Source organism: Poecile atricapillus, chromosome 4 (genome assembly GCF_030490865.1).
Source record: "Poecile atricapillus isolate bPoeAtr1 chromosome 4, bPoeAtr1.hap1, whole genome shotgun sequence".
NCBI lineage: Eukaryota > Metazoa > Chordata > Aves > Passeriformes > Paridae > Poecile > Poecile atricapillus.
In genome coordinates this window covers 34,228,570-34,252,817 of record NC_081252.1, presented here as the reverse complement: position 1 = coordinate 34,252,817, position 24,248 = coordinate 34,228,570, and the positions used below count along the sequence as shown (strand labels likewise).

Here is a 24,248-nt window from a genome sequence, read left to right as displayed (position 1 = left end):
GATGTAAAGTCCTTCAAAATGCCAGTTTTCCATTCGTGTACTGCTGTATCTGAAGCAAAGATCTTACTGGACATGTTCTTCCTATAAAATTTTGTATTAAGTTAATGGAAGCAAACTTGAGGATGGTATTTAAGTTTGTATTATGCATGTTTATGTATGAAAAGGCAAGGGTGCCATAATGGTGTTTATTGTTTTGTTGGTGGGATTTATTTTTTTTTAACTTTTAAGATTTATGACATACAACAGAAGCTGTAAAAATTCTGTGTGAAAATACAAGAGCAGGAATTGTGGCAAATTGTTTCAACACTATATATAAATTACTGCTGTATAGACTATTGCAGGTAAGAAAAATCTTTTAAACAAATTGTCTTTTAAAACAAATTTAATCAAACTAACCGAAACAATTTAACATTCAATTTCACTAATCTTTAAATTGAAATGCTTAATACACACGCTTTGAAGAATTATTCATCAATAAACATGGAATGTGAATTTCCAGTAATTATGTATCAGTGGGGTGTTCTCTTTCCTTTCACAACAAGATCCAAAGCAATAAATTCCAAACTTCTCCTCTTCAGGAAAATTCAAACCAAGTAGGGTGTGCAGTTGACTGTAGAAAGAGACGAGGAGGGGGAGGAAAGAGATTTTGATTTCAGCAAACATACTGCATTATACATTTCAATATAGACTCAACTGTTAAGAACTTAAGATAATGCTGCAACAAAAGCATTCACCATCTCATGCCAATGCTGCATTCTTCCCTGTCTTCTGCAGCACTAACACTAACTTTAATTAAGAAACTGTTTAGTCAACTGCTCAAAGGGTTTTTTCCTAAGAGCCTTACAGTTTTAAGAGGCCCCATTCTTCAGCACTGAATACATTTTCTCATCCTATATATAATCTCATACTTTTAACTGAATTTCATAATAACCCTTTTTTTCACTTTCACTGAATGCAAAGTATTAATGCAGACAACTCTCAAGTGCATATTAGGTCAATGCTCCAAACTGTATTAGCTACATATACATATCCTAGCAGCAGTCATAGTGCATATTTAACACTTTAGATCACTCTACACTCAACATGAGTCTAGAGTCAAGTAAGCAGCAAGTTCTGCTTGATATACACTACATAAGCAAAACCCAACTTCTCTGTGATCATCAGTGGAGTAGAAAAAACATGTCAATTACACCCTGTTTTTACTCTATGGAAGGCAGATAAGTTATTTCACAGATAAATATAGGCCAACATTGTTGTATCTGTCTTACTTATTCTTCTCCAAGTTTCTTACATTGGCCAAGATTTACAGATTTGTATTCCCTGCCCATTAGCAGCAGCCAAAAACTAACTGAATCTTTGGGAAATATTCTGTGTGCCCAAAATTAGAAGCTTCTAGCAGTAAAGTTAACACAGAGCATGGATTTAATGCCATTTTCAAACTACCTTGTAAGCTTTCAAAAACCATTCTCATGCCATTCAAAAAGAAAAAAAAGAGGGAGGCCTCAGAAGTGACAGGTATACATACTTAAATTCACCCACAACAGCATATTCAAAAGAAAGTCAGAGGAGAAAATAATCTCTTTTACGTGAAACTGACTAGCCAAAACAATAGTCAAGTGTCCAGAGTAGTAAGAGCTCCCACTTCTGTACATGAATTGAAACCCAAGATGGAAAGGCAAGTAATTAAGAAATGACTGAAAAATGACTCAGAGTCATTTTAGGAGTAAAAACCATAACCTTCCTCTGTGCTGCACAACCAACAAGAACATGAGACTGTGTGATCCATCAGCAGGTACAGGGCAGTAGAGGTATGGTCTGCTTTGGAAAAAAGCACAGAAAATCTCTACAAGCCTCCTTCGAGCTGTGTCTGTGAGTAATGTACAACTTCTCTAACAGTGCAGCTAATACAGTCTTTGAGAGGGCAAAAAACCACAGTGAACAATCCTGAGAGGCCTACTCACCTTTACTATCCCACCATGCTGCATTCAGGGACAGCAATGTTATATATGCTTGCTCAGGGGCTGTAAGAAAAAACACGATGTGTAACTCATCTGATAAATATTCCAGACTTCTAAATTCATACTTGTTAAAAAACTCCTTATACTACACTCTGAGCCTTTCCAAAGCTCACTAAAAACACCCAAACCCCAAACCATGAGTTATCACTTATCACCTGTATTTGCCAAACAAAGCCAGCAACTTCTGTATTTTTTTCAAACGTCTTAGAATTTGTGGCTGTTGATTGCTCCAAGAGCAATATAATTAATTTTGATAAAGCAAACTAAAAGGCAATGCTTAAGTAAAGATAATTCCTACAACAAAACATGAAATCCATCTCACTCAACCTTTAGGTTTGATGTCCAAAATCTAGAAAAGCAATCTGCAGATACATTTGTTCTGAGATACAGATGCTAAATACAGACTCTTGAACAAGGTTACAAAAGTTTTATATGTGACTTGTAAATTGCTACTGCATGCAGTATTTAAGGTGTTTAAACAAGTGAATTCACAGTAATAAGATACAATGCATGTTCCACCTATTTAAGTACCATTTACTATAAAACTCATACGCAGGGAACTGGAAGGAAGCTATTATTTATGTGCTATAGTTAGTTAATAAAAGGCTTTTTCTTGAAGATTTATCTGTATATTTTTCTTATAAATATTTTAAAATACTCTCTTCTACCTAGAAAAATAATTTCATAAATTTTGTCTCAGGGAGATGTAACATGAAATACCATGTGTGAAAGTGCAAAGAACACCCTAGAGTGGAATACCCATTTAAAACCTGGCAGATATCTGAAACCGGAAACTTTACTGAAACTTCTCCAATTTTTCCCCATCACCCTTAAGTTAAACTCAGTAGGGAGAGAATCTCCCAGGACTCAGCTTTTGCTATAGAGAGTGTTATCTTAAGGACCAGAAATAGGTTCTGACATGTTCTGGTATTTCCTTAAACCAGTGGAATTCCACCAGCAGCAAGTGAAAACAAACCAACCAACCAAAAAATAAGTTTTCAGAAGAAGGCACTGCTTTTCCAGGCTTCAGATGTTTGCTCTTACTAAAGGGACGTGGGAGTTCCCCAACAATTCAGAGCATATCTATGCAATTTCACATTTTCCTCTGCCTGTACTTTGAAGACATGTGGACGAGTCAGTTTGATTCCATAAGCTACAAACCTACATTACCAATACAAAGGATCTCAATGATAACCACACCTCCTATTTCAGGATTGACACTGCACTAGGACTGCTTCTGGATCATAGGTGGAATTATCAAGTGTGTACTAATCATACAACTATACAGTCTCTGAACTGGAGCTCCTCACATTTAGCCAGCCTCCAGCACAGACAAGAGTAGAAAGCCTTACATGTTTTTCTAACTGGATGCCACATTTAACAGCCTAGCACCATTCTGCAACTGACATTAAGGTGTTGTATACAACTTCTGATGGAACAGACTTATTTGTCCAGAAATGTGACTCAAATTAATGGTAGAGGTATTAATTCTTCCACAGGACATTCAGGTGTTTCCCTATTCTGTTCCACATCCCCCAACAACGTTCACCTGAAATTTCAACATGTAGCTCTGCTCCCCTTCTCACAAATGGACACCCATGTGATTTTCACACATATAGCCAAGCCTGAGTGTTTTCATTCCCTTGATCTGTTGCTGATTTATCTAGTAACGTTAAAATATAGTTTATTAATCTTTCCATGACAGCAGTTTTCTGTTTTCTACGAACCATCATTTTCAAAATATTCAGGTGACACCAAGTGGTTTGTTGTTGTATTGCTGTCTGCTCAGGACTGGTGTGTAGCACTACTATATAGATTTGTGTAAAAACCAAGTATTCTGTAATGTGTGAAAGTAAATACAGAAATAGATATTAAAAAAAAAGAAGCCAGAATGCCTTGAGATTATTAATCAAAGCAGCCCTTTCTCATTTACTTACCTAAGAGGAGATATATGCTTTAAAAAGAAAAAAAACCCAGCAAAACCCAAACGGTACACATCATCAAAAATTAAATGGCCAAAAAATGAGGTTCCTGTAAGAGAAGTTACTTACCAGAAGGAATGAGTCCCTATGCCATCTTTGTACACTCATGTTTATAAGAAGCTGCTTCCAAGAAGCACACTCAGACTTTTCTCAAATCACTGCTAGTTATCAAAATACTCCAAACAGACAAAAACCCCAAACCCTAAAGAGAAATCACAACCTGTACATCCATCAGCAGCATCAGGATCATCCAACATGTCAAACCACACATCACTTCCATGAGAAGGAAGGATTCTGTCACATCTAGAAACTCTCCTTTAGTTGCAGGTATTCCTTTCAACACAGAATATACATTAAACTGGAACAGAAACAACTTCTTTACATTAGATAGGGAAAAGAAATTGTACTTTTAGACTCCTTAGGGGTATGCATCATAAGAATGCCAACATCAAAAAAGGGGCTTTTAATCAATATGAAAGATGCATATCTTTCAAAAGTCAGCCATGTCTGTTTGCTTCAAATCAGGGCTTTCTATGTTCTTTGCAGGCCCAAATCCTCACAAAGCAGAATGCACAGAGGCCATCAAAAGAAAAAAAAAGTGTTATTCAAAGATAAAATGACAGCATTACTAGCAATAGGCCATTAGGTAGACAGCTGTCAAAAAAAAAACCTGGTATTTGAGAATTCTGCTAAATACCAATTCACATTTTAACTGTGATTGTGTGGCAAAAAGCTTTAGAATACTATTATTTTAAATCCACTTTAAAACCTTTTCCCTATAGCACTTGTAATTATAACTGAGGAGATAAAAATCTCAACAATACTTTCTTCATTTTTTGTTAAATAGTCTGCAGTCAGGATTTGCCCACAGCTGTGAATAATCGCTCTTAATCTAACTTTAATTGTTCCCTTGATTCTTTCCCAGAGAAGTACGAGAGAGAAAATAGGTCCTGAAAGAAGCAAACTGGGGAGGTATACCTGGCAAGTAGTATATACCTGTCTTCATTCTTCTCTTAAGGAGAGCCCCACATTACTATTTTGACTTTAGTACCCTTTTTATGTTTTGTGTTCAGGATTTACATGGGTTATAAAGGTGTAGCCCTAATTTTCCTAGCTAGAAAAAATGGAAACAGACACTCAACTAGTCAAATGCTGTGCATACAAAACCAGGCACAGATACTTAGCCATTTATTATTCAAAATCTGAAAGCATCACCTTCTGGAGGTGGCCCACTAAGGTAAAACAAGCACACCACTGCTGAAGTGGAGACAATGTATAAGGCTTTGTACTTCAGAGGTTCTTTTCCCTCTAAGACCTTCTGGCCACGCCAAATCCAAACCCAAGAAGAAAAAGCTTTACATTTTAGACATGCGATGCAAAAAAAAAAGGCATCATAGTCAAGCCTGAAGTAAGTCTGCTATGAACCCATCCAGAGGAAAAAATCTCACCACAGCCTGCCTACATCTCAAGAGACTTGCAGAACAAGTGCTAAGTAGCAGTATTAGGAAGAGAAGAATGGCAACACTATTTTAACAGTGTACTGCAATCACTTCTCCAATTCGCCAAAATTAGAATAACTGAGGGAAAAAAACCCAACCAAACAAAAAAAAAATCCCAACACCCCATCCCCATAATTTTATAATATAAAAACTTTCCTCTTCTAGTAGTTGCATTCTGGTTTTAAAAAATGCAACACACATAAATAAAGATGCTAGAACACAGACTTTCAACTAAATATTCAGCACCATAATCATGTCACAGATGACCTTAAACCTAAGTTACTTGTATGTCATCTAATTCTTCCTTATACATCATTCCAGTCTTTATATGTATATCACTTCCAGATAAATGTAAGCAAAAACAACCCTGGCATTGGACTGTTTAGATATTTACAGTGTCTTCTCAGTGCTCTCATCTAATGGTCCAGACTCAACTGACACAAGAACCAAATCTTCTGTAGACTTCTTTATACTTTACATAAAATGCACATGTGCACCAAGATATTAATATAAAGAACAATTTAAAAGTAAATTTTCTAGCTTCAGTTCTTCATATATATTCAAAAATGTTTATGCTTACCTAGATGTAAAAGTGTGAACTGTGCTGCCAATTCCTTTGCATCTTCTACCGTTGTACAGAGTTTTTCTGGCATGAAATAAGTCTGGGAATCATCTGCAATACTAGAAATAAGCACCTTGTACACCAAGAGTATTTTCCCATCCTGACTTGTGGTTGAATACAAGCAATATTCTGGTGGTGCCCAGCTATTTTTATGGCAAAAATAATCCAGATGCATTACTGCAGAACTGAAGTGATTCAGCTTTAAAGAATACATGCTAATTGGAGTAAGCTTTATTCCTGGAAAAAGTGGGTAGGTACTTCTTTCAACTTCAGGGGGGCCTGGACTGTGCTGACCATTAAGACGAATTGAAAGACTTGCTGGTTTCCCCAAGGATTTTTGAGTACCATCTTCTTTGTTGGGAAACCCTAAGAGATTTTCAGAATTGGGACTTATCTGACCATTAAAATGTTGCTTCCAAGAGCTTTCTTTGTTAACAGGCTTTGCCAGTGTTACCTCAATACTGGCTCCATCAATGCACTTTCCGTTCATTACGGACATAGCAGCAACTGCATCTTCACGGTGGAAAAAATGAACAAAAGCATAGTCTCTCAACTTCTTTACACGTTCAACTACTCCTGGTTTGAACTTGTTGAATTCAGCTTTAATTTTGTCCTCTGTAGTAGATATCATTAAATTTCTCACATACAATACTTTAACTCTCTGCATAGTTTCTTCATCAACTACTTTCTCAGGATCTGCCCAGTCCACTTGAATAGTATGACCCCAGGGCTGGAATGTTCCTACAGCAAAGAAGCATTATATAAATAAGAAACATGCAAAGGAAAGCAGAATCATTCTTATCATCTATCTCTACAAAAAGCTAACATGATGCATACCACAAGAAATGGGTTTTGCTGCCTACATCTACTTAAGTTACTTGAAATTGTTAAAGTAAACGAGACTCTGCAAAAATGACAAGTGTTCTGTTACCTTTGGGGTCATTAAGCACCTTAAGCTGTCGAAACAAAGACTTTGTGACATGCACATACACACACACAAAAAGGAGACCAAAAGTAATGTATTTAACTAGCTATTAAACACAGCTTCTTCAATAATATTACCACTTTAAAAGCATGGGCAATACCTGGAAATAGTAATCTAAATGTGTATCTCTAGCACAAGCCTTACTCTATGTTGCAGCAGATGCTAGAACCAAAACTAAAAGAAACAAAACCAAACCTGCTTTGTTACTCATGTCAACCCATCATTTTGCATATCGTATAGCTCTATTTTCCATTCAGTGATTTGGATATTTCTCCCAACACTTTGCATATATGCTATATACACATACATATACTTACATACAAATATTTATATATATACACATATACATACATACATATATATGCAAAATGTACCAATTATATGTTGAATAGATTACATATTACCAGTATTATACTGAAATTTATTATATTATGTATTTGATATTTTGCATTTTGTATATTGTATACACTTTTGCAAATTTATTTTATTTCTTTCAAAATTATTTTCTGGTAAAATATTAAAGATCTACTTTTTGGTATTTTTAAATATGAAACATTCATATATTTCATAGTGATGAAAATAACATCACTCATGACAACCCAGAGAAAATATGTGAACATTCAAGACATTATCCTTTCTAAGCTCACTTTTAAGAGAATTTGAGTGCAGAGCCTCATGCATGTAAAGGAAAAATGAATGCCCATGCAAATACATATTAACATAAATAGCTAAATCACATAAAACTGATGTCTATTTTTTAATTGTCAGAACTATTTAAATTATAGCTTCTTAAAATGTAAGTTAAAAAAATAAACACAACAACGAAACATAAAAAATAAAATCATCCTTAGCCAAAAAGCCATACCGCACTTTTGTTAACTCTCAAAACACCTGAAGAATGGAAAACAGCTCCACCAGCTCATCCCCCCACAGTATGGAAATAGATACTCTGCCTAAAAACTCACTTTAATTACAAACAGTTTTACCTGGGATTAGTCGTCTTCTAGCCATTGCAGCTGCCCTGTGAGATTCATATTCTACAAAGGCAAAGCCACGATTCTTAGTTTTGTCAGTGGCATTTGGATAAACAATGACATCTACCACTCCTTCTGTAACCTTTTTCATTTCATTCAGTATTTCTTCTTTCTTCTTATCTTTAGGAATTGCTCCAATAAACAGTCTGCAGTTGTCCAAGCTTACGCAGACACCAATAAACTTCCCTGGACGAATTTCATAATTATTAAGAATCTTGATGGCCAGCTGGGCTTCCTCTTTAGTGGTGTACATCACAAAAGCATAGCCTCGGTTCTCACCACTGAATTCCATCATCAGCCTGAGCTCATAGATCTTCCCAGCTCTCTCGAAAACAGGAACTAGTTCATCTTCATACATATCACGAGGAATCTTACCCACAAAAACTTCACATCCACGAGGTGGTGGAGGACCTTCCCAACCTTAAAATAAATTGTCCAACAACAATCTTAGTACAAATTCACATTTCCCCCACATCCAGTTCAAATGTGGGAGTTATTTATTTTTGGTCCCAACTGAAAACCAACACATTCTCTTCTATTATGTCTTATTTCTTTTATGTTTAAATAAAAAATAAGAAAAAAAATCCAGAAATCCAAAGTTTGCATTTCTTTCAATTCCACCTTCTAGGCTTTTTTCCAATAAAATCTGTATGACAACACACCGAACCTGTTTCTCAAAAACACTAACATGTTTACCAAGAGTCTCTATCTCAATCATTTTATACTCCTTACAATTTTATTTCAGTTATTAACAAAACTGATATACCTAAGAAAGATACCTAGGGAAGAACTTCAGTTTTATTTTCTACTACAATGCTTTACAGTTACAAAATGTTTCTCTACACATCTTGCCCATGCTTTTATAACTTTTGGTAAGGGTCCCCAGTGCAGCACTTTTTTTTCTGCCTTGACATTATTCAGTAAGTTGAAACATTCTGCTTCCACTTTCATTCATCCAATAAAATAGGACTTCCTAAGGAATGTAGGATACAAAGCCAAACTTTCTGCAACAGCCAAAATGATGGAATGCTTTTACTCTAAAAACAGACTGCAGTTTTCACAGGCAGTAGTGGATGGCAGAGAAAAAAAAGAAGTAAAAAAAAAATCCACAGAACAAGTCAGTCTTTGGTTGACATCTGAAAGCTGCAGCACATCTATGCTTCTCTCCTTAAGCCAAGGACATTGAAACATTCTTTTGTATCTCTGCCATATATACTGAAAGATCTGCTCAACAGATAATGTAAAGGTGTATTTATGTATTTAATATTATGGAGTTATGGTTTTCAAATACAGTATTCCATTCTCCCAAAATAATAATTTTAAAAAATAAAAAGTTTGTTTGGCTTTGCTTTTTTTTTTAAATTAGACAAAAAACTGAGGTAGAAGGTTCAAAGGCAGGCACTCAAATCATAACTAAAAGCTTTTTCTAAAGTTTTTGACAAAGATTTTCTATAGGAGAAAAAGCAAGGAGTACAAAGATGGTAGGAAAAACTAACACAAAATTTAGTAAATACCTGTATGAAACGAAAAAGCATAAGGAGGCAAGGTGAAAAAATAATTACTCTTGACAAGTTAAGACATTTTAAAATGCAATTAAATAATGTATGTTGAAGTTCAGAATAAATTACATTCAGATGACTTTGTAATTAACACTTTTTCCTAAATGTAGAGTCAGAGAGCTTGTAATTTACTTGTGAAAAAAATTACCAGAATTGAGAGATTTTTGCCTTCTCACAGAATTATTTTTCATCTATAAAGTGTATACTAACTGTATAGAGAGAATTACATAGCACACAGGGAAGCTACCAAGGCATCAGAATTTATATGCATTTGGAGTCACACTGCTATGACTTACCTAGGAAAAAGTTTGGATCTGTTCCACACAGCATTTCATATTTTTATCATCTTCACCTCTATAAACATCTCTGACCCCTTCAGCTGAGGTCTGACTGGACATGGCAGCTAACACCATTTGCAGGCTAGTACTGCCATCACTCACATCCTGCCAGTCCCTTCCCACATAAAAACAATAAACCAATCGTACACCATTTAGGAGCTACAAAGACAAAGACAACTGCCCACCTCAGTCAAGAAAAAATTGTGCAGGAGTCACGGAATTACATAACAATCTTTATTTATTAACTAGACAAACTTCTACAATCCTTCTCAGCCCAGTACCTGACTGAACACTGATTTCCAGTAAGTAAAAGTGATTTACCACACAAAATTTCCCCCTTCTAATTTTAAAGCTGCATACTACCTCAGCAGTACACCACATTACTGCCAACTGGAATGAGCCTCTGACTCCTGACTTACAGAAAACTGGTCTGTGCCACACTTGCCAAAGAGTGACATGTACTTAGCAGAGCAAACATGGGAAGTTAGTCAACAGCACTCCACAAGTAGCTGACCAGAGAGTTCCCTTGACTGGGTACTTGAGTCATTGCTGGATGATAGAAAATGGGACTCCTATTCTTGCAGCAGTTCAATCAACATCAGTCATAATCCCCCCATTGTTGGTGTCCCTGCCATCTTAAACTTCCATGTAATTCTATTGACTCACATGCCTAGTGACATCACTGCGTCCACTGCTTAGATGGCAGCAGACATAAAACTATGAAATTTCTCTTTTTCTTTTTAAACACTGTACAGATACATTTTTCACAAGTGGTATACACTAAACAAGAACGGTACCAGGTAAAAACCTGTAATTTTTTAGGGCAATTTTCAGCCACATCTGCTGAGAACAGAGCTGACAGTATGACTATCCTTTGAAAGCAACACAAGCTTATAAAAATCACATCTTAAGCAAAATTCATAGTGAAACACTTCATTTATAAAGATATTGTAATTTCCTACAAGCCATCTCAAAAATTTAAGTCTCACCTAAAGTTTCCAACCTAAAAAAACAAAATGTATTTTCAATGTCCTATGAAAATACATGAAGATTTGAAGGAAAGATATATACCTAATGTCAATGAACAGATTGATGGAAGAGAGACCTTGTAAAATCCATCTAGTTTCAGAATATACTAATAAAACTAGCTTTGCTAAACAAACAGACTTAACATCTAATGTTCTAATAAAAAGACATTATTATGTAAAAGACGTATAATAATTTAAGAGATGGCTGAAGTTAGTGATGCCCTGCAGTTCTTTTTCCAGCGTCATTTTCAAAATAGCTTCACAGGGCTTCCTTTTGCTATTTTACATGGGCTTAGTAAAAGTATGGACAAAATTTCAGACAGAAATATTTCCAGAGAAATAATTTTGATGCAGCTCTAACTTAAACTACATATAGCAATGAGTAAATAAAGTTTGTGCTTATGAGCATAACTTATAAAGATCATAATATAAAAATATATATATATTTATATTTATAGATATAATAGATATCTAGGTATGTATCTATATATCTATATAGATCATAATATAAAAAATGGGATCACATGCCACAAGTGAGAATGAACTGAAAAGGCAGCACAGAGAATCTTCCTTTTTTCTGCTTGTCTAAGTGCATAATCTGATTCAGAAAGAAGAGTTACTCTATTCCATGTCATACAACCAGGCTTAGTAGCAAAATTCTTGTACACTGCTGATGTCAACAACACTGGAAAAATAATTCAAAATCAAAGAAATACTTTATCATCAATTCTGAAAACAAAATGAGTTAATCTTCACTGCTGCCCTCTCAGAGAACCAAAGTTCATTTAAAAAAATGCTTTGGCCAATGCAAGGGGTAAGGAGTAAGAGAAGACACTAAGTAGGTTATGCCTGTATCACCGTTCTTCCCTTCTGCGTTCCTAAATGTTCTGAAGCATGTTCTCAGTCATATGGAACACACTTGACTTTGTGAGCTCCATGTTTGTTCTGCTACCTGACAATTTTAGCTGGTTTTAAAGCTGTGATTTTTTAAGTCCACCAAATGCAAATGTTCAACACAGTCTAGCTCAAGAGATCTTAAACTGCTATAAACTGTAAAACACATCAGGAACCTCCCCATAAGTGTTGTGTTTCTTACACTTCTTCATTAAGCTTCTACTAGTGGTCACCGTCAAGATACAAATGAGACTACACCAACTTTCAGTCCAGAAATCTCAAAGGAAATGCTTACCTGGTGGAGGACCACCAAATTTTCTTTGCCCATTTTGCTGAACCATGCTGTATCCAGTCTTCTCCATTAGGGCAAGTAAAGCAGCCCCATTTTGAGCACCCCTTTGGATTTTGCCGCATCCATTTGCTGCAGCTTTATTCTCATCATGCATATCTGCAACAGCTTCAACAGAATATCACAAATATTACAATTCAGCAAATTCTAAGTTGTTATGTGCATATAGAAGCTACCAAAATACAGAAAAACCACTCAAGCTACACTTGCCTGTTTACCACAACTTTGTTTAGCATGAAGCTTCGATCCTACATCCAACCACTATCACCTATGTACTTGCTTTCAGACCATTGTTTTGTAGCTGGGATAATCTGGAACTTCACCCAGCAACTACATAATCTATATTCAAACTCTCTTAAGTGCTATCACAATAAAAGTAGCACAACTGTTTTTAAGAATGCTACCCTTCAAGTAGAATGCATTCTTTCATAAACCATGTCATCTCAGTTGTGTAAGGGACCAATAAGCTACTCAAGGTGACAAGTTCCATTTTCTTATTACTGCATCTTATAAGAATACCAATTATTTCAAAATTGTATTTTAGTACTAAAATACTGGAGGAAACATCTGAAGTTCATGCCCAGTTACTATAAAGAACTCAAAGAATGCACGAACATAAATAATTTAATTAATACCAATATAAAATAAAATTAGGCAGAACTGTCTGGCAAAACTAAGGGTTTGAAATAATCCCACTTCTGGGATCCCTATTTTTATGGCTTTATCCATTTTCACAATTTCAAAAATTAAACCTTATTAATATAGTTGCTGCAGCCCTTCTATTTCTCTGGCATGCCAAGATCTCACTCAACAGCCTTAGGTTTTTGTCACTCAGGTGACAAATTACCAATTTTAGCAATTATCAATTTTACTAGTCAACCCACTAAAAAAAATCTCAAGTCAGAGGTTTCTTTCACTGCCTCTTTTTCCTTCTTCAATTTATTTACACTTTTCTCAAGATTTTCTGCCCTAAAGTCTGCTTAGGCAAGCAATATTTTTCATCACTTCAATCCTTTGTTCAAAGAACATTTTGAAGTGCTATGCCACTTCTTCTCAAGAAATGCCACCCAAAAAATCATCACCAGAAAAATAAAGGTACCATTGTTTATTCTTCAGTGCCCCTTATATTTTCAACTTTGTCTTCAGGCACAAGCTCCAAAAGACAATGTCCTGAGACATCAGCAGTTTACTTTTTATAAGAAAAACATTTAAAAACAGCTTAAAGTTCACACAAACATTTCCTAACAACCCACTATTATCTGCTGAACAAAACTAAAGTTTTAAAATATATTATAAACCAAATTTATGGAGTGAAGTTCCTGTTTCCCTTACTACATTTACGGATGTTATGCAATTATATTACTATCCAGAGGTGGGGCTGCAGCTTATTCCTCCACTCCTGCCCCAGCTTCGTCAAAATGTGCTTTGAATCAATGTAAATACTATTTCTAAGTGCACTTTTTTCACAATAGCCTTCACATGACATTCTAACAGACTCCATAAATCCTTTAATGAGAACAGTGTTAACTGTTCTCAAGAAGTTTTAATTGTATCTGCCACATGGCACTAAAAAGCCAAATTTTAACAAAAATCCAGGCTTCATCAAACGGAGATTCCAGAAAAGCAGCAGGGCAGAGCACCAAAAAAAAAAAAAAAAAAAAAAAACACCAAAAAAAACCCCAAAAAAAAAAACCCCGACCGAGACGACTAGAAAGAGGATGGCTCCCAGCTGCTAGAAATGGTGCCCCATCTCCTTTCAGCAAGTGAATTACACTGTGTTTCACAGCCTTCGAGCTGCACAGAGATTCCGTAATTAAGAAATCTTTTGGCAGCTTCAGGCCTAACAAGGTATGGAGATGACAACGAAACTGGAGCGAGGGAGAGGCAAAATGATTTCCCCTTTGTCTCGGCGAGTCCCAACACCCGGCCCAGAACATCGTTATCTGTAAGGGCAGCAAGAGGGCACCTGACGGGCACCGCGGGAGCTCAAAGGAGGAGAGAAGGCCCTGAGGAGAGACAAGAGGCCCACGCAGGAAGCAGGCCAACCTCGGGTACGCGCCGGTCACAAACGCCACGGACGCGAGCAGGCACGTGGGACAGTAAGGGAAGAGAATCAACTCAACACCCCCGGGAATCTCCCTGCGCGATTCCCGCCGACTCGCACATCTAGGCCCCTTCTCTACACCGCTTCATCCCTCATCGCGCTGCCTCAGCCTTTCCCCACAGCACGGCAAGGACCCGGACCCACCACTGTCCCCAGGCAGACGAGGCCACGACATGACTCCCCGCTGTCCCGTCGGGAGCCGAACGCCACCGAGCGCTGCGCGGCCCCCAGCGCTATCAGCGCCTCATGCGCCCGGCCCCGCGGCCACAGCTTTCCCTCGCTCTCAACCCGCCCGGCCAATCAGAGGGCGCGGAGGGCGGGCACGGACACAATTGACAGGCCTCGCCAGCCAATCGCAGCGGGGTAAACGTGCCCGGCACGCGAGCGCTCTTTAAAGCGGGCGACGGTTGGGCGGGGGGGACGTGTCCGGCCCGCGCGCGCCGCAGCCGCCGCTGGAGCCGTTGGGGCGCCGCGCGCTGCTCCCGCCCTCAGGAGGGCGCGCGGCGCCGCCGCATCAGCGCCCCGGCATTCCCTTCCCGCTCCGATCCAAACGGGTACCAGCTCCCGAGATCACCCTTACTGTTTCCAGAACCTGGCCGCTATATGTCTTTGTATCCTTAGGCTTTTATCTGATCCGAAATGGCGTATTTGGGCCTTGAGGATGTGCTCTGGCATGCACTCGTGCTTTAGGGAGTGTTAAGGCTTGTTCAGGTCCGTGTTGACCAGTAACACCAAATTGAAGTACCACTGAATCAGTGAGGTTCGAAAAGACCTCTGAAAAAGTCAAATCCAGCCTATGACCCAACACCATCGTGTCCACTAGACCGTGGCACTAAGTGCTGCCTCCTGTCTTACACAGGGATGGTGACTTGATCATTTCCCTGGACAGCCCATTCCAATATTTGATCACCCCCTTCTGTCATGGGGAGTGATCCTTCCTAATGTCCTAAACCTCCCGTGGGAGCAGCGCAAGGCTTCGTCCTCTTGTCCTGTCACTGGTTGCCTGGGAGGAGATACGGCTGGTTTCAAACCCTGTTGGCTCAGTTAATATTTTAGTCTCTTAGAAATGAACCCCATGAGCTTCACAACTGCAGCCACTTGCCAAGCCAGTTAGGTTGGAGGCCCTGTGCTTCTGGCACTGCTCCTAAACTGACACAGCTCCTTAGGGCTCACGTGGCAAGGCACACATCAAATGTACCAGGGTTAATACACGGAGTGGGATTAGCTTGCAAATTCTTTTAGTTGTTATAATGTTGTGGCCTGTTTCCCCCATCTAGCAAATTAAAGGCTTTCAAACCAATACATGTTCACCAAAACCTTCTCCCCTTCCCTTTTCCTAAGGTTTATATGCTCAACTGCACTTGGCAGAGCTGCACTAAGGCAGAGAATCCCTGAAATTTTACCTTCAGGACATGCAATTCATCTTTATTAAGAATATATTCCAGAGCTTTTAGCAATCTCACTTAGAATCTGTACTGCCACAGAATTGCCACATTGTCATATTTGACATTTAGTCATTCGAGAATGCTCGTTTTTCAAAGAGAATGCATGTTGTGCTTTTATTAATAATGGCATGTTACACTCATTGTGTAATTCACCAATGGTATGTCTCCATTTAAAAGTTTTGAATGGCCAGCATACCAAAGCTATTGCCTTCAAGATTAAGTTTCAGCACCTTTTCATTTGGTTTTTGTTTGGTTATCCCCCCCCCCCCCCCCCCCCCCATCTAAATCAGTCACCAAGTCTCTCATAGGAATCAGTTTGGGGTATATTAAGTCAAATAAAGTTTGTAACATTTTGACTCTAGCTATGTGTCCCTGTTACCGTAGAGACTGGTCACATCCTGGCCAAAAACTCCACGTGTCTCAGTTGTTATCGGTGCTGGGAAATACTGAAGGAATGCAAGCAATCTCTTTTAGATGAAAAAAAAAAACAACCCAAACCCACCCAAACCCACAATTCCTCAGCATTTTCTTTGTATGTCATGTGACACCTTACTGGATAGACTGCCATGTACAGCCATTTCTGGAGTACAGCAGAATGTCTCAAGGAAAACATACAAATTTGCAATCAGGTTTTTCACTTTATGGCAGGTATAAAAGAGAATATTAAAAAAACTGAAAAGTATTCAATCTTTATAATCTCTTATTAAACATCAAAGGTGAACATAGGAACTAAAGACCCCTTCCTTTCTAAAAGAAATTAATCATCCTTTTCTTCCTTTGTTCCCCATGTGTTAATTGGGGATCAGAGTTCTAAGTTCACCCTAACCCACAGGTGCAAGCTGCTTTTCTTTTACGATCTGACTATTCACTATAATTAGGCTTTACTAAGAACAACAGTTTATAACATGTATTTTTCTTGGATTTTGCTGTGACTCATAATCTGAGTTTTTAAAATAAAAATAAATTTTAAATAACTTCATTATTTTTCCTAATAAGACATAACTTACAGAGAAATGTAATATTTTTTATTAAATCAAGAACTATATCAGGTAACTTCAAGTCTTCAGAAGAGATTTTACACACCTGAAAGTTTTATTCAGTTGGTTTTCATGCACTTTTATGAAAGAATGGGAAAAAAGAACCAGGCCCAAAACATATTTTGGTGTTTATCCCAACATTTCTTTTTTTATTGCTCTATTGAATTAGTACCTTAGGACATAAGTTTCAAACCTGATAAAGAGAAATTTGTTTTAGCATTATTTTACGAGAATTACAGCACAATTTACCAAAAAGCATTCGGCGCCAATTTTGGTTAGAAAATTACCTTAAATTGCAAATAACATACAATTTTCCCCAAAGCTTTATACAGTTCCTATTAACACTGAGTTAGTTTCCTCACTAGTGTCTAGTTGCAGCACTCAAGAATCTGATGGATGAGGAATGAGGGCAGTCTTGCCAAGATTATGACATAGATTCTTTTGGCTAGATTTGAAAATGTGAAAGAGGTCTTTTTCTTACACATTTTATTTTATAACACTGCACCAGACAGTGCTTTTCCTTCTAAGTTATTTTAGGTAGCTCTAACACAGAAGCCCTTGATATTTAACTTCTGTTTTATTGGAATGCTAGCAAGTCCCGCCATACATATTCCTGGAGTGGGCTATTACTGCAGTTGTAATATACTTTAATAGAAGCATTAGCTTTTTTTCTGTCAGTGTAAATTTTACTATGGCCTGGAGCAGGAAAAGAGGGTAATGTAGTATTTCTCTGCACTCTGACACGTTTGATATGTAGGTAGTAGAAATACCTTAAAAGGAAGCAGACATCCTTTGAAGTTTAGACAAAGGTCTCTGTAGAAAACCTAGACATAACATGGCTGTAAATCTAAATATAGTAAACTGTCTGGAAAGACTTCATTTCAGTCGATCAGTCCGTTTTATTTTGGGTTTATCAAGCACTGCAATGCTTGTTTATTAAGATCCTCCTAACAAGGCATCCTAGTGCCTAAAAGTCTTTTTGCTTAAAAAGCATAGTTTGTTCTTGTTCAGCTTTCTGCCTTAAAAAGTTAGAATCTTTTTAATTATAAGTTTATAAGATCTAATATTGCTGAAATGAGCATTTGGGGGAACAGAATTTTAATTGTAGAAAAAACATAATACAGAGTTTCTTTTTTGGTAAACCACTTCAATACAAGTGATTTTAACATGCAATGTTAAAAGATATAAAATGAAGATGAAAAAATGGTTCCTGGAGCAAATTCTGTCTTCACTTTGATGAGTACAAATGTCAGCAATTGCACTGATGTAAATTGAATTGAATCAACATTAAGCCAATATTTCTGAGTGTAGAGTGATGTAAAATGTGCATTAATAAAGTGTACAAAATCTCTCTTCTTGTTTTCCCTTCATTACGTCCAGAACTATTGCTGTCTGCTCTCTCTAAAAACCCAGGCCCTTCATGACAAAGCCATGCCTTTTATCACTGAGCAAAATGGCAGTTTCCTGGCAATACAGTTAAGCTTGAGAGGGAAGGAGCAGAAGGGAACTTCTGAAAAAGTAATACCACTAAGGGTTGGTGGAAGAAGTGGTGAATGTTAGGAAAGAGAAGTGAGGAAAGGACAGGAAGGAGGAAAAGGCCAAGGGAGACACAGAGAATTCTGTCCTACAGCACTGTGGTCTTTTGATGTTCCACCACCACAGAATGCTTTCCAGTCTGCCTTTTAGGCAGATGTTTCAAAATCATTCTGAAACAGAAATATACCCTCTTCACCTCTGAGGAGGAGGAATTGGAGAGGATTGGCAAGAAAATGGCTACTGCCACAACAGGCTTGAAACCAGGGTTTTCTTCACAGAAAAATGTGAAACACAAAGAACTACAAAGCAGGCTTCCTCCCTCACACCACTGGTGTGTCAGTCCTCACCGAAGAGCTTGGGAAGATCAGACACAGCCTCTGCTCAGTTTTTTATTTCTCTGCAAATATTGCCAAAAAATACTTGAATTTATGGTAGTTTTTGTGAAAATCTTAGAGCATATCTCAGCATTGAAACCAAATATGTGTTAAACTATAAAGTCTGGTCATACCAGATCTGAACTAGACATTAAGTGGAAGTTCATTGGGGAGTCTGAAGACTTTTATATCACATTAGCTTTTGAATGTTAAATAATTCTGGAAATAAATTACATTGAATGCAACAGTGGACAACAAGATGTCATTAAACTTTTCGTAAATTTAAATATTTACAAAAAAACCTTTTGAGTGATTTGAAAAGTGGAAAGAGTTCAGTCTTTCTTTAGGATGCTCATACTTGGCTTTGAATTCCTGTTAATACTAAGAATCCTAAAAGGCATGGATGTATCCAGTTCACATCCTTTTAATTTGCAATCCAGCCGCTGTGAGCTGCTAGCTAGCTCTTAAGTCAGGAAACTCTGGACTGTCAATACCAATTCTAGTTGAACAACTTAAGAGTTCTTCTGTGTAATTTTCTTTATTAGGGATGTAGTGCTCTGCTTGGAGACACAATTGAGAAAGCCTGAAGAAATGTTACCTGTAATTTTGGTTGTTTCTTTCATTCATGTATCTACACACATTTTTATATCTTTATCTCTTATGCATGCATTGAATCCCACAACTTCTCTTTGTACGGTATTAAGTACACCTAACAGAATGGTTTTTAAATGCTTTTCTGTATGTAGCTATTGTCTTTCCTTATGAACCCTAGTGACACAACCAAAACTGTGGAGAAAAAGTAAACGGAGAATCACTAACTACATTGTGGGCAACTATATACTATAGTAATAACTATACTACAAAACATAGAATCAATGTTATGCAGCTTCACTGTTCCTTCCTGATTTCTGGTTAGATGTTATAGCAGTTAAACAGGAATTCAAAATCAACATTTCTAGACTTCCTGAGCAGTTATATCGACTTAGTAAATATCTGACTTGTTCTTTAAATGAGAGTTCCATAGATAACTTCAGAATTTGCTGGAGACTGTGCATTTTCCTGACTCTAAGAGAGCCACTAGGTGGGAGTATGCTATCTAAAAAAGCTCTTGGTCAGCCACGGCAGTTCTCATTTTGGAGGAGTTCCACTCCTCTTTTCCTGGCAGCCGGGAGATGCTGCAACTCTTCACACCACGTCGAGTTGGTGGTGATTGGGGTTTTTCCACTCTAGTCTGGACACTGGACGCTGGGGAGACGCTGCCTGCCTCGCTGCACCTTTGGCCCAGGAGGATGTGAGCTGGAACAAGCAAAGCTAAAGAGTTCATAGAATCATAGAGTATCCTGACTTGGAAAGGACCCTCGAGGATCATTGATTCCATCTTCTGGTCCTGCACAGAACAGCACTAGAGTCACACCCTGTGCTTGACAGTATTGTCCAAACACTTCTTGAACTCTGCCAGGATTTGTGCTGACTGCTTCCCTGGGGAGCCTGTTCCAGTGCCCAACCACCCTCTGGGTGAAGAACCTTTTCCCTAATATCCAACCTAAACCTGCCCTGACCCAGCTTCATGCCATTCCATCAGGTCCTGACACTGGTCACCACAGAGGAGAGATCAGTGCCCCTCCTTGTCCACTCACAATGAAGCTGTAGATCACACTGAGATCTCCCCTCAGTCTCTTCTCTAGGCCAAACTAAGTGACCTCAGCTACTCCCCATATGACTTCCCCTCCAGACCCTTCGCCATCTTCCTGACCCTTCTTGGGACGCTCTCTAGTAATACTACAAGTGCCAGCCTTCAAAAAGTCTATCTCATATCCAGACATGGAACACCAGATAATTATATAGAACGCCCCAGGGATACAAGTGAAAATAGACTTAGAGGATCACCTTGCTAACATAAAAGCTAATAATAATGATTAAAAAAAAAAAAAAGACGTTGTTAAAATATATTAAAAGCCAAGCATTTGCCAGAGAGAGAACTGGAAGGTGATAAAGAAAAGCTCTTTTGAGGAATTAGGCTATAGGGGAAAAAAAATATTGTTGTAGCAATATTCAACACAAAAGTGATAGAGCAGTTTTCAAAGTAAGCTAGTTCTTTTTTTAAAGGAACAGAGCCTCACATTAGTCCTAAACTGAGAATACAATAAAAGGCATTTTTAGCACAGATGAGTAAAGTACAACTTTGTGGAAACAGCAAAAACTCTGATTTTCACATCAGGAATATCTGAGCTGTGAGACTGTAAGTGGAAAAAAAGTAATGCAAATGATTATTCATTGTTCCCTGTAGTACAAGAAGGGGAGGGACAGCTAATGTAAGAAAAACAAATTTTTTAAAAGTGCTTTTTCATATATTATAAGTTATCTTGCCATACAGCCTTTCAAAGGTCAGGCTGATAAACTAAAAATGGATTAAGATAAGTTCACACAGGGTAAGAGTATTAAACATAATGAAATGAATGCAGGCCCTAAAGCTGAAAGTTTGCAAATTGTAAACTTCAGAGAACATATCAAGAATCTCTCTGTACCTGTACTCTGTCCTCAAATGTTCACTGTTGATCATTGGTGGAGAATGATACTTTGCTAAACCGACTTTCAGACATTGCCAAGGTCATTCCCTATTTCCTCTGATGGTAAAAATTTGGCCCTCATTTATAAGCTCAAGGTGCTTAAAGGTAGTAAAGTTGTTAATAGTGTCTGGTTGTCTTGCTGCAGCTCTGGATTGAGTGTCCATTTTTCCTAAATAATAATGGGAGTAGCTTCATTCACAGAAAAAAAATCTCAGAAGCCACCTGAAGGGTGCATTGCCTAGACCAACAAAAACGTTGGTAGAAACAATGGTGACAGTGCAAAACCATCTGTAGACAACTGCCTGAGAAGATCTGAAAAACTACAAAGAAAAAAAATAAGCTGCGGTTTTTGATGCGTAGGATTCTTCAAATCATAATTCTGTGTAAAGTTCATTATTACTGGGGCTTCATTTCTGAACATCATTATTAAATTTTCACAGGTACAAGATTTTGGAGAAGTCAGGGAATTGGAGGCAATATTTCATATTTAATTTTTCTCTCTATGAAGACAGTAACAAAGCTTCTGTTTGTTTTAGCTGGAAGAAACACAACCCAGTGATGCTGCTGTAACAAATAAGCTTGGAGTACTACATAATTATAGATGTAATGGTATAACTTTTAACTGTGCAGTCCTAATTATGCAGCTTTTTTTTAAAAGGAATTTCTCTTAATATTTTTTTAATTAGGATCAAATGTTTTTTGTATAGATAGATACTTTGCTCGCACCCCATGTTCCCCTCCTGCTCAGTTATACACTGACACAATTAATGTCACAAAACCACTGTCTTTCCCATAAGAACAGACTGTTGTTGCAAGCACAGATTTGTATTTAATTGCAGCATGTAGTACTGTCTGTTAGAGAGCTTTTAATGCAAAGATTCCCCAAAATGAAAAATGCAAACTAGAAAGTTACTGAGGGAAAGTAACTTCTATAACTGGTTTGGGTGGATATTTTCAGCTTGCTAGTAAAAATCTCTTTGCAAGTAATAAAAACCTCATTAGAATTTTGAAACACATTTCATGACTATGCATCAGCTCTACTGCCTGTGCAGTTCCCAATGGTTTAACAATATTAGTTACTGGAACTGCTCAAAGACATCAGAAATAGAAACCCTCTGTTCCTTGCTGGAATTTCAGCTCATCAGCCAAGCAGAATTACTGCTTTCTCCAGGCAAGTTTTTGAAAAGACATTATTCCCAGCCTACACCCTGTCTGTCAATACATGGATGAAGTTGTCATTCTAAAATAGTTACTTGTACAGTGGAGTGGTTCTTTCTTGCAATACAGTGCGACCAAACCTCCTTACTGCCGGAAATTTGGAGTAGTAACTAAAAAAATACAAACAACTGTCTTTACCACGCAATCATCTGTGATAAATGGCTGATGTACTGGATGAAGAATTTTTTTTTTTTTTACCTATTTGCCAAGGTCATGTCCTAGTTTATTACACATTTGGATTTCCAGAGCAGCTGAGGTTTGTCTACATCCCAAGGTTGATGAAAAGATGAGTAATGGGATGTGGTTACATGACTGTGGATATCACAGGCTACATCTTCATCTATACTTCAGGGTATTGCAACCTTACACACTTGACAGTCTGAGATGATTTGCAGCCAGCCCTAAGTGAGACCTTCAGGCTCCTCTTCCAAAATTTGAAATACTTTGGAAGGGACTCCTGAGATACTATCAGAACTGCAACCTGTATAACTCACCATGAATAAAAGGAGGCTTGGGATGGAATTGAAACAGTCTGGAGTGTATCTGCATGATTCAGATCTCTTGCTTCAAGTGAGCAGGTATGACTGCAGTACAGGACAGGGTCACACAATGTTATCTGTTCAGGCTCCAAAAGAGAAAGAGCTGGGATAGACGGTGCTGAACTGAACAGCCGTCACCCCCTAGGGCTAAAGGCGCTGCCCCATTTTTCACAGCCATGCTGTTTCTGGTTCTGGAGGTGACCAAGTCATCCTTTGCTCCAGGCTACATGCACAATGCATTATCACGTCATTTAGACACTAAATGAAGTGGTTGAAATCAGGTGCCTCCCTTCTCCTGAATATTCACTTGGAGCTACCTACAATCCAGTCTGAAAATAGAAATGGCAGAAGTTACTCTGTTTAATATCTAACTCTACTATTTCCAGCAGGAGTGCGGGAAACTCTTCATTATCTTCACACCCACATTCCTTCTTTTGATTAGAACTAATTACTAACTTTTTCCTACTGTGCAGGAGTAGCAGACCCACCCCTCCCTCTGTTTATGTTTATGTTAAATGGAAACATGCAGCTACTTTCTGCAAAATTGCAAAGAACATGAGTGAAAATCTGAGTTAGGTCTCAGCCTGTGCACAAACAGAAGATAAGGTGGCTTGGCAAGTTTAGCAAAGCATAACCTTTCATTTAAATGTATTCTTAATTACATACTCTAGTATGCCTTCTTAGCCTCACAGAACTCTGATTTCACAGGAAGAGAAAATGCCTTCTGGGGAGGGTCCGTGCATTTTATTTGTTGGGCATGTCCAATGCAAAAAACCTACAACCTTATGCAAATATTAATCAAGTCCTGGAGGTAGCCGGAAATCAGAGAGATTATTATTGTCCTGGTTATAGAAATGGGAAAGAGTTAAAAAGGAGACACTCTAGCCAATACTTTGGAAGGTACAGCAGGTTATCTGCTTTAACTAAAAGGAGTTGTTACAATGAAATCAACAGTGCAGTAAAAAAGCAGACCTCTGATCAAACCAAATAGTCTCTCCCTTATTTCTACCTGAAAATTTTATGAATGACTTCCAGAAATGTCCCAATCTTAGCAGTTTCTGACTGCATCTAGAGATCTGTTTCCCATTCTGAATATCACTGAGACCAATAGCCCATGAAA

The 24,248-nt window shown here is 37.8% G+C and overlaps 1 protein-coding gene across 1 annotated transcript; it reads right to left on the bottom strand.

The window, feature by feature from the left end:
* Positions 1 to 515: 515 nt before the first annotated feature.
* RBM46 (RNA binding motif protein 46) lies at positions 516 to 12,408 on the bottom strand. The gene is made up of 5 exons (XM_058838326.1): positions 12,255 to 12,408; positions 8,093 to 8,560; positions 6,080 to 6,862; positions 1,962 to 2,021; positions 516 to 610 (listed from the first exon to the last, which is right to left on the bottom strand). The coding sequence occupies exons 1-5, from the start codon at positions 12,403 to 12,405 to the stop codon at positions 585 to 587; spliced, it is 1,488 nt and encodes a 495-aa protein (XP_058694309.1). The 5' UTR covers positions 12,406 to 12,408; the 3' UTR covers positions 516 to 584.
* Positions 12,409 to 24,248: the final 11,840 nt, after the last annotated feature.

Coding starts and splice junctions, on each gene's coding strand:
- RBM46 (XM_058838326.1), bottom strand. CDS start 12,405: ATGCATGATGAGAATAAAGCTGCAGCAAATGGATGCGGCAAAATCCAA. Junction 8,561..12,254: donor ATTTGGTGGTCCTCCACCAG/GTAAGCATTTCC, acceptor ATTTATTTTAAG/GTTGGGAAGGTCCTCCACCA. Junction 2,022..6,079: donor GTTCACACTTTTACATCTAG/GTAAGCATAAAC, acceptor TTTTTCTTACAG/CCCCTGAGCAAGCATATATA.